Raw genomic sequence first — 12,922 nt, 5'->3', positions numbered from 1 at the left:
TTCAGCCATTTTGCCAAGGCACTCCTGAAGAAACCTGAAGGCACCCTGGTTGAGAAAGACTACTATATGAGACAAAGATTGCCACATTAATAATTGCAAGATCAGGTATAACATTTTACTTTAAAAATCAGCAGGACAGGATGGACAATAAACCATTGGTTGGTCATCAGCATGGTACACTTTTTCTGATATACCATTGGATTTTACCCAAATGCCTCCTATAGGCTTTTTTTCTGTAAGAGAGCCACCTAACTGGAGAACTGGAGTCATTGCAATCTACACTGTAATCAGGGGCGTATCTGCCACAAGGTTTGCCTTGGGCGCAGGGCCATCTTTAATATTGATTGGACCCTGGGAAAAACTTTTCTTGGGCCCCCCCACCCCCATGCAGTTTTGCTCTGCACCTGCTCTGAGACATACAAAAATTAGCAGCTAGACTCAAAATCAGTTTACTGAATCAGATCAGGCATCTATTGCAATTGGTTGTCAGAGGTAACAGTGTATCATTACCGCTCACTGACTGGTTGCTAGAGGTTACAGCACACATTACGGCTCACTGATTAGTTGCTAGAGTTTACAGCACATGATTTCTGCTTATTGATTGGTTGTTAGAGATCACTGTAAATATGACCTCAGGGGGGCATGATATACATATCAATGCCACCCGCCTCCACTATATACATATCAATGGCGGTAATTTACATGTAAACACAGGGTCTGCGGGTGAGTCATCTGTACACAACAATAGGGCAGAGCTGGGTAGCATTTGTAGCAGCACTTCACACTGAAATATTGGGACACAGCACAGGACTAAAACAAGGGGCTTTAAACAAGGATAGTTGGCAAGTATGAGGCAGCTACTTTGGGCCCCACAACAATGACAGGGCCCAGGGCAGCTGCCCCTTTTGCCCTGCCTTAAAAACGGCCCTGCTTGGGCGGCATTTTACAGGGGACAGCAATGCCCCCCAGGCAGAAGGAACACTGTATCAGCAGTAGTGTTGATGCGTGGGGTGCGGGCCACACTTCACACCAACCCTCTGACAATCTCATAGGTAAGCTCCTCTCCTGGTGACCAAGCTGCAGCCGCTGATACTCTGGTGACGTCACCCGGCTGTCACCTCTTCATCTAGACTCTGCGACCACCCCTTCTAGGTGCCCCATGTGAGATCACCCTGCCCAGCAGAGAGGAGAATGAGAGGAGAGTGGATGAGACTCTGCATTATTAGTCATTTCTACGTGACTGATATTGGGGAGGAAGACAAGGGACTGCCTGGGAGCGGCTCAGCTCTGCCTCCTGCTCCGGGTAAGTGGGGACCTACAATGTCCCATTCCAGGCCTGGAGAATGGAGACCGACCAGCTGATGTGACCTGAATCCTAGGGACACCTACCTACCTACAGTACCTGGACAACATAGTAGAATCCTAGGAACACCTACCTGACTGTGTGTACACATACCCACATCCCCATGGACAGCTGTATACTCTACTACCCCATCAGCTCCAACCCTTCTCTTTACTACCTACTGCACTATGGACACCTACCCTTCTGTATATATACTACCTACTGCTCCATGGAAACCTACCCTTCTGTATATATACTACCTACTGCACTATGGATACCTACCCTTCTCTATATATACTACCTTCTGCACTATGGACACCTACACTTCTCTATATATACTACCTACTACACTATGGACACCTACCCTTCTCTATATATACTACCTACTACACTATGGACACCTACCGTTCTTTATATATACTACCTAATGCAGTGTGGACACCTACCCTTCTCTATATATATTACCTACTGCATTATGGACACCTACCCAACACTGTATCACCACACCACCAACCCCCCCCCCCCCCCCCACCAGCATCTCTCCTCCCTCTCTCTTCCTATTAGAGGTGGAGCTCCACTATGAAGAGGTGGAGCCTAAAGAGGAAGGGGTGGAGTATACAAATGAAGGGGTGAATTTTAAACAGGAAGGGGTGGGGCAAATTTAGATGGAGGGGGCGCTCGATTTTAATCTTGCTTAGGGCAGCACAAAACCAAAATATACCACTGACTATAAGCTATGTTTTTAAGACGAAAATTACCTTTTAGATCCAGTGTCACACATCTACATCTCCGAAATATCCCATCAGACTTTGAGTTTCTGTACTCATGATGAATGAGACACGATTGAGACAAAATCTATATATTGTGACAGAGCGAAGCTCTGTCCTTATGAAATCGGAGGAAAAAAAGACAGAGTTTGCATATCTCCAGCCCTGTGTCCAGGTCTTGATGATAACGAGCAGGGTGTGTGCCCAGCTGCACACAGGCCATATAATGAAGGGCTGTTGGGAATGGTGAGGGAGGATGGTGGAGTAGCTTGCTGCTGTGCATGTCCAAAGAGCCCAAAGCTGTGTGCGTTGAAGGGTTGAAGCTGTGTGCGTCCAAAGAGCCCAAAGCTGTGTGCGTTGAAGGGTTGAAGCTGTGTGCGTCCAAAGAGCCCAAAGCTGTGTGCGTTGAAGGGTTGAAGCTGTGTGCGTCCAAGGAGCCTAAGACTGTGTGTATCCAAGCAGCTCGTTTGAGGGGCAAGTACTTATAGCAGCACTACTGCTGAAGAGTAGCCAGGTGGGCTAGCATTTTTCATTTGGATTGTGTGTATTTAATTTAAGATTGGACCCCTGCGTGGGATTCCTGGATGGACTATTATTTTGTTTTTCCTTTTAATAAACGTGGGCTACCAGGCCCTTAACTATAAACGCCTGCCTGATGTGGACTGAAAAATGCCTCTAACCACTTGAGCTAAACACCCCAATGTTACAATATCTATATTCTTATCTGTTAGCAGCTAAATCATAGCTTTAAGCCTAGTACACACGATCAGAAAATCGGACGAAAAATACTGCTTTTGAAGTGTCGTAGGATAATGTGATTGTTAGTACACAGCTTTTGAGAGCCGATCACGACAGTTCATCCGAAATTATACGAAGTGACAGACATGAAAACTTTTCTTGTACGATATCAAACCGTACGATTTGAATTTAATCAGTACAGTATTCGTCCGATAAAAAATCAGAAGACCAAGACCATGCATGCTCCATAACAGCAGAATACCATACAATACAACACTTTACGTCACTTCTGAAATTATATTCGTACAAGAATTTTCGTAAGTTTAGTAACCTCTTCGTTTTCAATATGAGTTTAGCATGCAAAAAAAAAAAATGGACGATTATTCATCCGATATTCTCATTGTGTGTACGAAGCTTTAGTGGAGCTAAAGAGCAACTCCAAAGACAGGCAGTCTACGCCAGTATAGTCTCCATCTGTCTGTATAGACTCCAACATTCTTTAGGTAGGACTGAGTTTGAAAATACATGAAAAACAAAACATCTGCTGAGGTCAATCACTGATCAAAGTTTCACAAGGTAGAGTTGACACCCTCTAGAAAAGATTATTGCAGCTTCCAAACAGTAAAGTAGTAGACAGTACTCATTGTAACATATTTTTTTATTTGGAAATCTTTAAACAGATTTTGTGTTAGCATACCAACGTAAACTTGTAACACTGCGGGTCAGAGTTCAGTTCCCACTGGATATTATCTGCATACAGATGAAGGTTCTACTTTCTTTTATGTGTGTTTCAGGGTTGCAAGACACCCACAAATTTACATTCTGTTAAAATATTCTGACTGAGATTAATGCAAACATACAAGTGTTGATGTTTCTCTTAGTTTAAATTCTGTATGTTATCACATGCTAATCAGAAGCAGACTTAAAATTGTATATTTAAGTTACTTCCCAGGAAAGTGCTCTGCATGTTATGTAGCACTCTGCAATTTTCAGGCAAACTGAATATTGCTCGAGAGTTAAAGGGGTTGTAAAGCTTCATTTTTTTATTTCTAAGAAGGTTCCTTTAAGCTAGAGCATTCACTTACCTTTTCCTTCGATTTCCCTTCTAAATGTTTTTTTTTTTTTTCCAGAATTTCTCACTTCCTGTTTCTCTTCAGTAAACTTCACACCATCACCCGAGCGGTGTTTAGTCAGCCAGAACAGCTTACTGAACAGCTTACTGAGGAGGAACAGGAAGTGAGAAATTCAGACAAAGAAAACAAAGAAAAAAAACATTTAGAAGGGAAATTGAAGGGAAAAAGTAAGTGAACCAACAATGCACTAGCTTAAAGGAACCTATTTAGAAAATAAAAAACGAACCTTTACAACCCCTTTAAAGTTGTTCTGTGTTTTCAGTACTAACCCTGCTGTGTTGACCATCCTACTTTTTATGCACACGATCGGATTTTCCGACGACAAATGTTGGATGTGAGTTTGTTGGGGGAAAGTCCGACCGTGTGTATGCTCCATCGAACATTTGTTGTCGGACTTTCCGATCGTGTGTACACAAGTCCGTCGCACAAAAGTCCAGGCAGGCTCGGAATCAAGAATGAACCAGAAGTGCTCGTTCTTGCAAAACTAACGTTCGTAATGGAGATATCACATGACTATTGAACTTCCCTTTTTCTCGGCTTGCCATACGTCTTGTACGCCACTACGTTTGTAATTGTTGGCCAACATTTGTGTGACCGTGTGTATGCAAGACAAGTTGGAGCCAACAACCTTCAAACAAAATTCCACAGTTTTGTTGTCGGAAAGTCTGATCGTGTGTACAGGGCATAATAGCTAAATAAGGCTGGCCATATATTATCCAATTTTCTTGTGCAGTTTTCCTTTAGATTTACCAAAACCATATAATATGAGGTCAAACCTAAACACTTTCAATTTGTATGCAATCAGACAGACCCTTGTACTACATAGTTGAAGGTAAATCTAAAGGAAATTGAACAAGAAAATTGTGTAATGTATGGCCAGCTTAAAAGTTAGACAGCATTGAGATGTTTTCCATGTGTAAAGCGGTGCTCTGGCTTTCCTGTGGTGCCAGACAGATGACCAAATGCCTGAATGCTGGTCATGTGATCTCTGCTGAAGGGGCTTGATTTGGATTGACAGTCACTCCTCTTCTGTAGAGATCTAGTCCCTAGTGATACTGTTGGTTACATTCATACCATATCACTGTGCCGTTTCAACTTTCTACACATAATTGAAATGGCAGTCACATGGCCACATAATTGGGAGGTAACATGATGGCCACCATTGGAAAGAAATTGCTAGAAGTGCTAGCTGCAGATAAAGCAGTGGAAGTCAATTTCTTGGCCATAGTGGTGTATCAAACCCCTTAACAATGGCTCGCTATATTGGAACAACCATCCCTAAACAAGGGTGAGGTTCAATATCACCTGCCACTCACATGAAATGCTGTTTTAACATCCTTATCCCAGTGACAGCTTTAGTGACACAATGGTGTATATTCCTAAAACTCATTTCAACTTCAGAAGCCATTTGGATGAGTGGTGAAAAATGGTCAACATTACACAACAATCCATTTGAATATGTCCCACTACTACTAGCTGTAATTACTTACACCACAACCAGCCAGGAGCCTCACTGCCAAACCCGCTATGTATACAAAGAAGCCATTCAGGTATGAGACTAACCACGGGGAGAAGGGTTTGGAGTGTTACCCAAAAAGAGCCTTCAAGCAGTGACTAGAGCCTACGTACACCAGAAGTCCAAAAGAAAATAGACAAAAGTTGATCTAATTTAGGAGTTCATACATTATTTTATTACTAAAGTGTAACTATTAACGTGTCAGTGTTGTAAATGAGTAATTATGGGCACTTTGATGTTGTGTAGCGGTACCCTTGTGGAGGCTGCCGAGTATTGTAGTCCACTTGTCGCCCCCCAGCCATGCACTTTGTTTTTTGTTTGGTGTTTATATTGAGGGGAATTAGAAAATTAACTTGGATAAAGTAATGCCACGTACACATGACCGGAATTTCCATCAGAATAAACTGACGGTCTTTCCGACTGAGTTTCCAACGGAGTTCCGACCGAACAGACTTGCCTATACACGATCACACCAATGTCTGTTCGTTTCGACCGCGATGACGTAAGACAGGACTAGAAAAGGAATTTCAATAGCCAGTAGCCAATAGCTGCCCTTTCATTGTATTTGGTCCGTCAGACCAGCATACAGACGAATGGTTTTACCAATAGGAATTGATTGCGTCGGAAAGATTTAAAACTTGTTCTATTTCTAGGTCCGTCAGACTTTTTGAAAAAAAAAGTTAGCTGAAGTCCACACATGATCAGAATATCCAATGAAATTATTCCGACGGACCTTTTATGCCAGAAAGTCCAGACATGTGTACGTGGCATAAGAGTATGTGGGATACCCAGTTGATTGAAGAAAATTTACATGGCACAAACTATATACACTCTCTGTATATACACCCTAGTCTTCACTCCAGCACAACACTTGATTGCGGACTATTACTCTTCAATATTTCTAGCTGTCACTTGCTATTTCCAGGACCAGCTAGCACTGATTTGTAGGCTGGAACTGACTCAACCAGGCCTAAAGTAGATGCCCTTTGCAGCCAGGGACCCCTGGCCCCTTTTAGTGTAGCAACTAAAATAAGGTAGTTCTTTAGTGCTAGCTGTCCACGTGGCTACTGAGCCCAGTACCATATCTTCTGGCAATGCCAGCCCTCGTGGCTGTAGCTTCCTCTCTCCACTGCCCATGTTTCCACAGTTCTCTAACCTGGTCCTGCACCCATCTCAGACTGCAATTTCCCAGTCCTCTCAGGCATGCTTTCCCAGTCCTCTCTTCTGGTTCTACAACCATCTCAGGCTGCTCTCTATCAGTCCTCTCAGGCGTGTCTCCCCAGTCCTCTCAACTGTGCTTGTCTCACCACCAGCCCTCCTGGCTGTGACCTGTTGTTCCTCCATGGAGACTTGCCTGGCAGTGGTCTCTCCAGCTGTCCTCTCCTTGCTCCCCTTGGCCAGGATACCACTGTGTGTTGTAGGAGGGTCCTTTCCACAACCAAGCCCAGGCCCAAGGTCATTACCAGACTGGGAAGCTCCCTCAAAGGCCACCGGCAGCCTAGCACTCCATCTCCAACTTCCACCTGAACAACTCCTCCCTCAGCTGGGCTGACCCCGGGTATCTAAGGAGGCCTGCCCCCTGCCAATCCAGATTGGGGATTGGTTAGGGCTCCTCAGAATACATCAGGCAGCTCCACATCCCCTCCCCACCTCTCTTTCCAGACAACACCAGAATGTTCTGGAAAGAAGTAGGAGGTCCTGGTGATGCTGCCTGTGAGTCACCCAGCACTACCCTGAGCCACTCCCAGCCCAGATCAAAACAAACAGGCCTAACTGCAAATTAGAGGGCGCTACACTTGTTATAGAGTAATTTACTAAATGTAAAATGTTGAGCCGACTGTCATTCTTGAGTTATCATCTAGTAAAGTCAACCAGCTAATTGTCACATTTTGCCTGTTTAAAAAAACTTTGATCCCAATTGGCTGTGTAAATAAAGAAGCCAATAAATATTCCTTGAAACGTAAAGCATAACATGCTAGTTTTCCATTAGCAGTTATACAACTGTCCTGCTCATTTAATTGCACAGCTAAAATTTTCTGTACATCAGCACCCTCTTCAGGCACAATATATAATTTCATTACATGTATTTTCTGTTAGCCCAGGTTCACACTATATATCACGCTGCATTTTTGTGCAAATCACATGTGATTATATGTGGTGCAATTTGATATCATGCTGCACCAAATCGAATTGCACTGCACCAAAGTAGTGCATGCACCAATTTTAGAAACACACTGCAACCAGATCGCAGGATCATTTTGTGTCATGCAATCTGGTGCAGGCAGACACACTGCGTTTTTTGGTATTGTTAACATTGCACTGACACCTGCTGCAGATTGCAAGAGCAGTGTGATTTCAATGCAGTGTGGCAAATGCGCATGGATTACATGTTTCCCACATTGCATTCTAGTGTGGAGAAGACAACAAAGTAGCCAGAGCGCAAGAATCAATAAAAGCATTGTAACATTTATTAAAACACAAAAATCCACACTTGTGCCCCATACGCATGGTCGGATTTTCCAACAGAAAATGTTCGATGGGAGATTTTTGTCGGAAATTCCGACCATGTGTAGGATCCATCGGACATTTTCCATTGGAATTTCCATCCCCCAAAATTTGAGATCTGGATTTCAAATTTTCCGTCAACAAAATCTGTTGTAGGAAATTCCGAAGGGGGGGGGGGGGAAATTTCAACACACAAATTTCAACGCATACTCGGAATCAAGCAGAAGAGCCACAATGAACTTCATTTTTCTGGGCTCGTCGTACGCGTTGTTCGTCACCGCGTTCTTGACGTTCGCAATTTCCGGCCAACTTTGTGTGACCATGTGTATGCAAGACAAGTTTGAACCAACATCTGTCAGAAAAAATCCATGGATTTTGTTGTCGGAATGTCTGATCAATGTCCGATCATGTGTATGGGGCATTACATTCAAGTAAGAGAAGTGCTGCTCGGACATGGAGGTATAAGGCAGTATGTGTGGAATGAAGTTGCACAGTCAGCCAACTGGCACTAGCTGTCATGCACTGGAATCTTCAGCGGGGCCTTGACGAAATGCCTAAAAATTCCCCCAAAATTTTCAACACGCTGACAGGCATATCACAGCTACCTTTTTTTGTTACACAAACCAGTTTTTTTTTGTGCAGCATTATAACCTTGGGTACCGTGCAGGCCAGCTGCTGGCATCCTAACAACCAATGACATCATGTGTTGATAAGGAGGACATCAGGCACCTGAGGACATCCTTGTTTGCCCCTAACCTGCCCCTCGCCATCAGCATTGGGGTCACATTTTCTGAATGAGGAAAATAAACTGAAGGAGAAAGATGCTGACATACTAGTCAGTACCAGTGTGCAAAAGTGTATTTGCTTTGTAAAAATAAGTCACCTCTAATGTTGGGTGTCCTACGCGTCCCAACTCCGCTGAGTTATGTAAAACTATTAGTTTAGGGGTTTTTTTGCATTTTAGATTGGGGTGCCTCAAGGTTGTGGATCACTTTAAAGGTCCTTGATTTAAAAATGTTGAGAACACTGTTATAATGTATACCTCTTACCCATCTCACAGGGTTGGGAGGTATGCTAAAGTAGAAAATGACACATGTCTGAGTAAACATGATAACTGGGTTCTTTTAAAAACAATGTAGTTGGTTGCACAGTAATCTTTCTATATGCAACATGTCGAGGATTTTAATTTGGCTTTATCTGCAGATATTTGTATAGCAGACAATATTGCAGCTCACAATAGAACAGCAAGTGCACATAACCTGATATTTTGTAACTGCACTGATATCACCCACTGGCTAAGTTGGAGTAATCCTTTTTCCATAGTTTACCCAACCTTGCACATTGCCTGCATTTTCCATTTTCCATAAAATAATAGCATTTAGATAAGAGAGGTGGTGTCGCCGGTGTTGGTTATAGGAAGGTGCAGACCTTGGAGCTCAAATTCATGAACTAAAACCTTAGAGACAGAGCAATATAATACACATAGATGTGCGCGGTGGGTGTGGCGGATGTGCCTGTGTACACCCTTATCACCCCGTGCACCAGGGCTGATAATAAGGCATTACAGCCTGCCCTCCTGTACCAGGTCCATGTCCTATTAGTTCAAAAGGGGGGCACATGCCAAGCAGGAGGACCGGCTGTACTGCCTTATTGTATATACTGATCTTCTTGTCCCCCCCCCCGCAGTGCTTCTGGATTCTCCTCCTCTCCCTCCTTCTGGATGCACTGCAGGGTGATCAGTTCTAGCATCTGCACTTTCATCCTGTCCTCAGTCCCTTTCTCAGTTTTAAATGTAAGACATCAAGGGTCTGTTTAGAACCCTGATGTTTCAACAAAGCCCCCCAAAAGGGCAGTTATAAAATGTAAAAAATAAATAAAAAAATAAAAAAAAAGTTAAAAAATAAAATAAATAAATAAGGACATGTGCTTTGCACTCTGTAATTTCTGCCATGGCTGTGAAGCATAGTATCATAGGCGTGACATGTTTACACCCTAGCTACTACCTCTGCTACTCTGTGATTGAGCTTTGGGGTGCACACACCTATGATAATATACCATTATAGGGTTTAAAATGAAAATAAAAAACATGCTTTAATCAAGCTATTTATCTGTTAACAGATTAGGAGAGGGTGGGGCAGCACCTAGTGCCAATGAATACCTTGATGATTGCCCCCGGTGCTGTCAGTCACACAGTGAAAATGCCTACAGGAGGTTAGAGCTTAGGGGTGACTTCATCAATGTGCTGCTGCACACTATCCAATCACTTGGTTGGTGAAGGAGAGGTGACTAAGGAAAACGACATTCTTAGTCACTCCTTCAAATGGGAAAGTATCATTATTAGGGTTAGATGCAGGGCTTTTTTTCAGCAGGAACATGGGGCAATACAGTTCTGGCATCTCCAGCACTGAATGTATGTAATGGCAAGAGGCTCTGGGGTGTGCTGGAGGGTCTATTAATGCTGGTTCCTGGGGAATCTATTGTTGCTGGAGGGGATATATTTTTGCAGGGTGTCGATTGTTGCTGCAGAGGTCTAGTGTCGCTGGTGGGGGATCTAATGTTACTGGAGGTGGGTCTTATGTTACTGGGGGGTCAATTGTTGCTGGGATCAATCTACGTTTGAGTGAGGGGTCCATTGTTGCTTGCTGCTGGAGGGTCTATGGATGCTGACTTTTGGGAGTCTATTGCTGATGTGGATCTATGGTCGCTGGGAAGGGGAGGGCCACTGTTGCTAGCTACAAGGGATCTATTTTACTGCCTTTCTTGTTATCATTAAGCAATTCCATACAAATTACCTAGCACCACAGAATGGTTCTGGGAGGTAGGTAGGGGGTGGAACCAAGTGACAGTGCTGGGAGGTGGGTAGGGGGCGGAGACAAGGGCTGACGTGGAGGGGGGAGTACCTGCACTTATTCTCCAAGAAAAAAAAGGCCCTGGCTAGATGTGCTTATGGAGGATGTTTGTAACACTAAACATAAGGTAGGACCTAAATATGGTTTGTATAATTAGTATCCTGAGATTGTGATTTTGGTTTAGAGAGTTGTAATCTTAAAGGTACTCCTTTCACCACTGATGCTCACATTTGCCGTGCTTCCCACAACCTGTGCTGTTATGTCCTTGGTAAACTCTTGTTTCTCCGGGGTGTGGAGGAGAATATAATCCTCTCCCAGAATTAACACTACACAGGATTAAAACTCTTGGATCCAATGGAGGAACAAAGCAGTAGGGTAGTGCAGGTAGGTGAGTATCTATGGGGTTGTTTCTCTCAAGAGAACCTGTCATTTTGCAAATTTAGAGCAAAAACTAAAACACCCTTTTAAACTATTGCCAGTTATTTTAAAGCCAGACAGGATCTATATTTTCTTTTTCCATTGTCAGGACCTCAGCATGGGTGTGGTGGTTATCTGACCAATACCACCGGCCATTTCAGATCTCCAGACTCCAATAATGATGGGAAATATGACAGAGACCTGAACTGTGTTTGGACTATCGCAGCTTCCGTAAACAAACAGATAAAGCTGACATTTAGTGGGTTTATACTGGAATCAGCAGTCATGAGGGGATGCAGATATGACTATCTCAAGGTAAGAAGACAAACATCCTATATCTATTCTACTATCAGTGTATTCTCTGTGGGTTCTGAGCATTGATGAGCAAACAGATCTGCTGATATTTTTTCCTATAGTTATCTGATTTACACTTGGCAGAGATTACAAAAAAAAAAAACACAATCAGACAATATTTAATGTGCCACCTTTTTAGCATTTTCTAGTTTTGTGCATTAGGCATACAAAAGGGTATCCCCCTGGCAGGATGAATATGACTGTGCAGCCCTATAACATGCTAATAACTGTCTGTATGTCCTTTAAGCATCATGTATGTTTTTCAAGTATTTGACCCTAAACATAGATTTCCTAAATTGTGGGCACTAGGCACCTCTGCACCCAGAGTCAGAGTTAGACCTTGGGGGGCCTGGGGCACTTCAGGTTCGGGGGGCCCCTTATACACAGAGTTGATTTACATTCTCAATGAGAGTCATGCATTGTTAAAATGCATGACACAACATCATTCTGAGGTGACACATGCCCACACACAAAGTCATAGCGCTCTATGTTTGGTTTGCTTGAGCAGCCAAAATTAATTTTTGAAAAACTATTCAATATACCAGTTAACAGTTTTACAGATGATGGTTGGAAAATAGTATCTCCCTAGATAAATTTAATAAAAGAGAGTACATTTTTTTATTATACGTTTCATAATATTTTATTTTAGATATAATTTTTCTATATTGTTTTATATAATATTTTGTATAGAGGAGGCCCCCTTCTGTCAGGGGGGGACCCTGGGCAATTGCCCCTTTTGCTTGCTTATAAATCCAACCTTGTCTGCACCACCAGATAAGGAGAATATCTTACCTACCCTATTGCAGCAGGTCATTTGCTTCCTCTCCTTGGTGACCTAGTCAAGGAGCCCTTTTTTTTACCACTTTAGAGTGAATGTAAAGAAAAGTGTTGGCTGTAAAAGTGAATAACGTTGCAAATAACCTCTTCCCATCTTCTGCCTTCGTGTATTCTTTGCTAGTCAAAAAGCCTTCCAAGGGTACATCTGGAAGTGCAATTCCTCCCACATTTCGAGCCCTACTGATTCTCATAAAGATTCATATTATAAAATTTGGATGGGCCTCCTGTGGTGAGGGATTGTTTACATTTCTATAAAAAAAGTGGAGTGATTACTCTTGATTGGTTGTTTATTCTTAGAGCTAACCATGAACTTGAGTAGTCTTTACCACTGTCCTATTGGATCCTCTAACTTTTAATGGTATGGGGTTCTTAGCCATTGTAACCATTCACTACTACTAAACTGGAAGATCAGGGTTACCCCTGATTATCTAGGCCAGGGGTCTCCAAACATTCTAAACAAAGGA

The 12,922-nt window shown here is 42.9% G+C and overlaps 1 protein-coding gene across 2 annotated transcripts in view; it reads left to right on the top strand.

Annotated features, from left to right (window-relative positions):
* The window catches only part of CUBN (cubilin), a 359,740-nt gene that overhangs the window by 321,739 nt on the left and 25,079 nt on the right, over positions 1-12,922 (top strand). For both annotated transcript variants that reach the window (XM_077490895.1, XM_077490894.1), the window contains exon 60: positions 11,377-11,582. In XM_077490895.1, the coding sequence (XP_077347021.1) occupies positions 11,377-11,582 (206 nt within the window). The remainder of the gene's footprint in view (positions 1-11,376; positions 11,583-12,922) is intronic.

This window comes from Lithobates pipiens, unplaced genomic scaffold, assembly GCF_037356315.1.
Source record: "Lithobates pipiens isolate NorthernLeopardFrog02 unplaced genomic scaffold, aLitPip1_a1.2 Scaffold_19, whole genome shotgun sequence".
Taxonomy (NCBI): domain Eukaryota; kingdom Metazoa; phylum Chordata; class Amphibia; order Anura; family Ranidae; genus Lithobates; species Lithobates pipiens.
The sequence above is the reverse complement of the archived record's forward strand: the minus strand, read 5'-3'. Positions and strand labels throughout refer to the sequence as shown.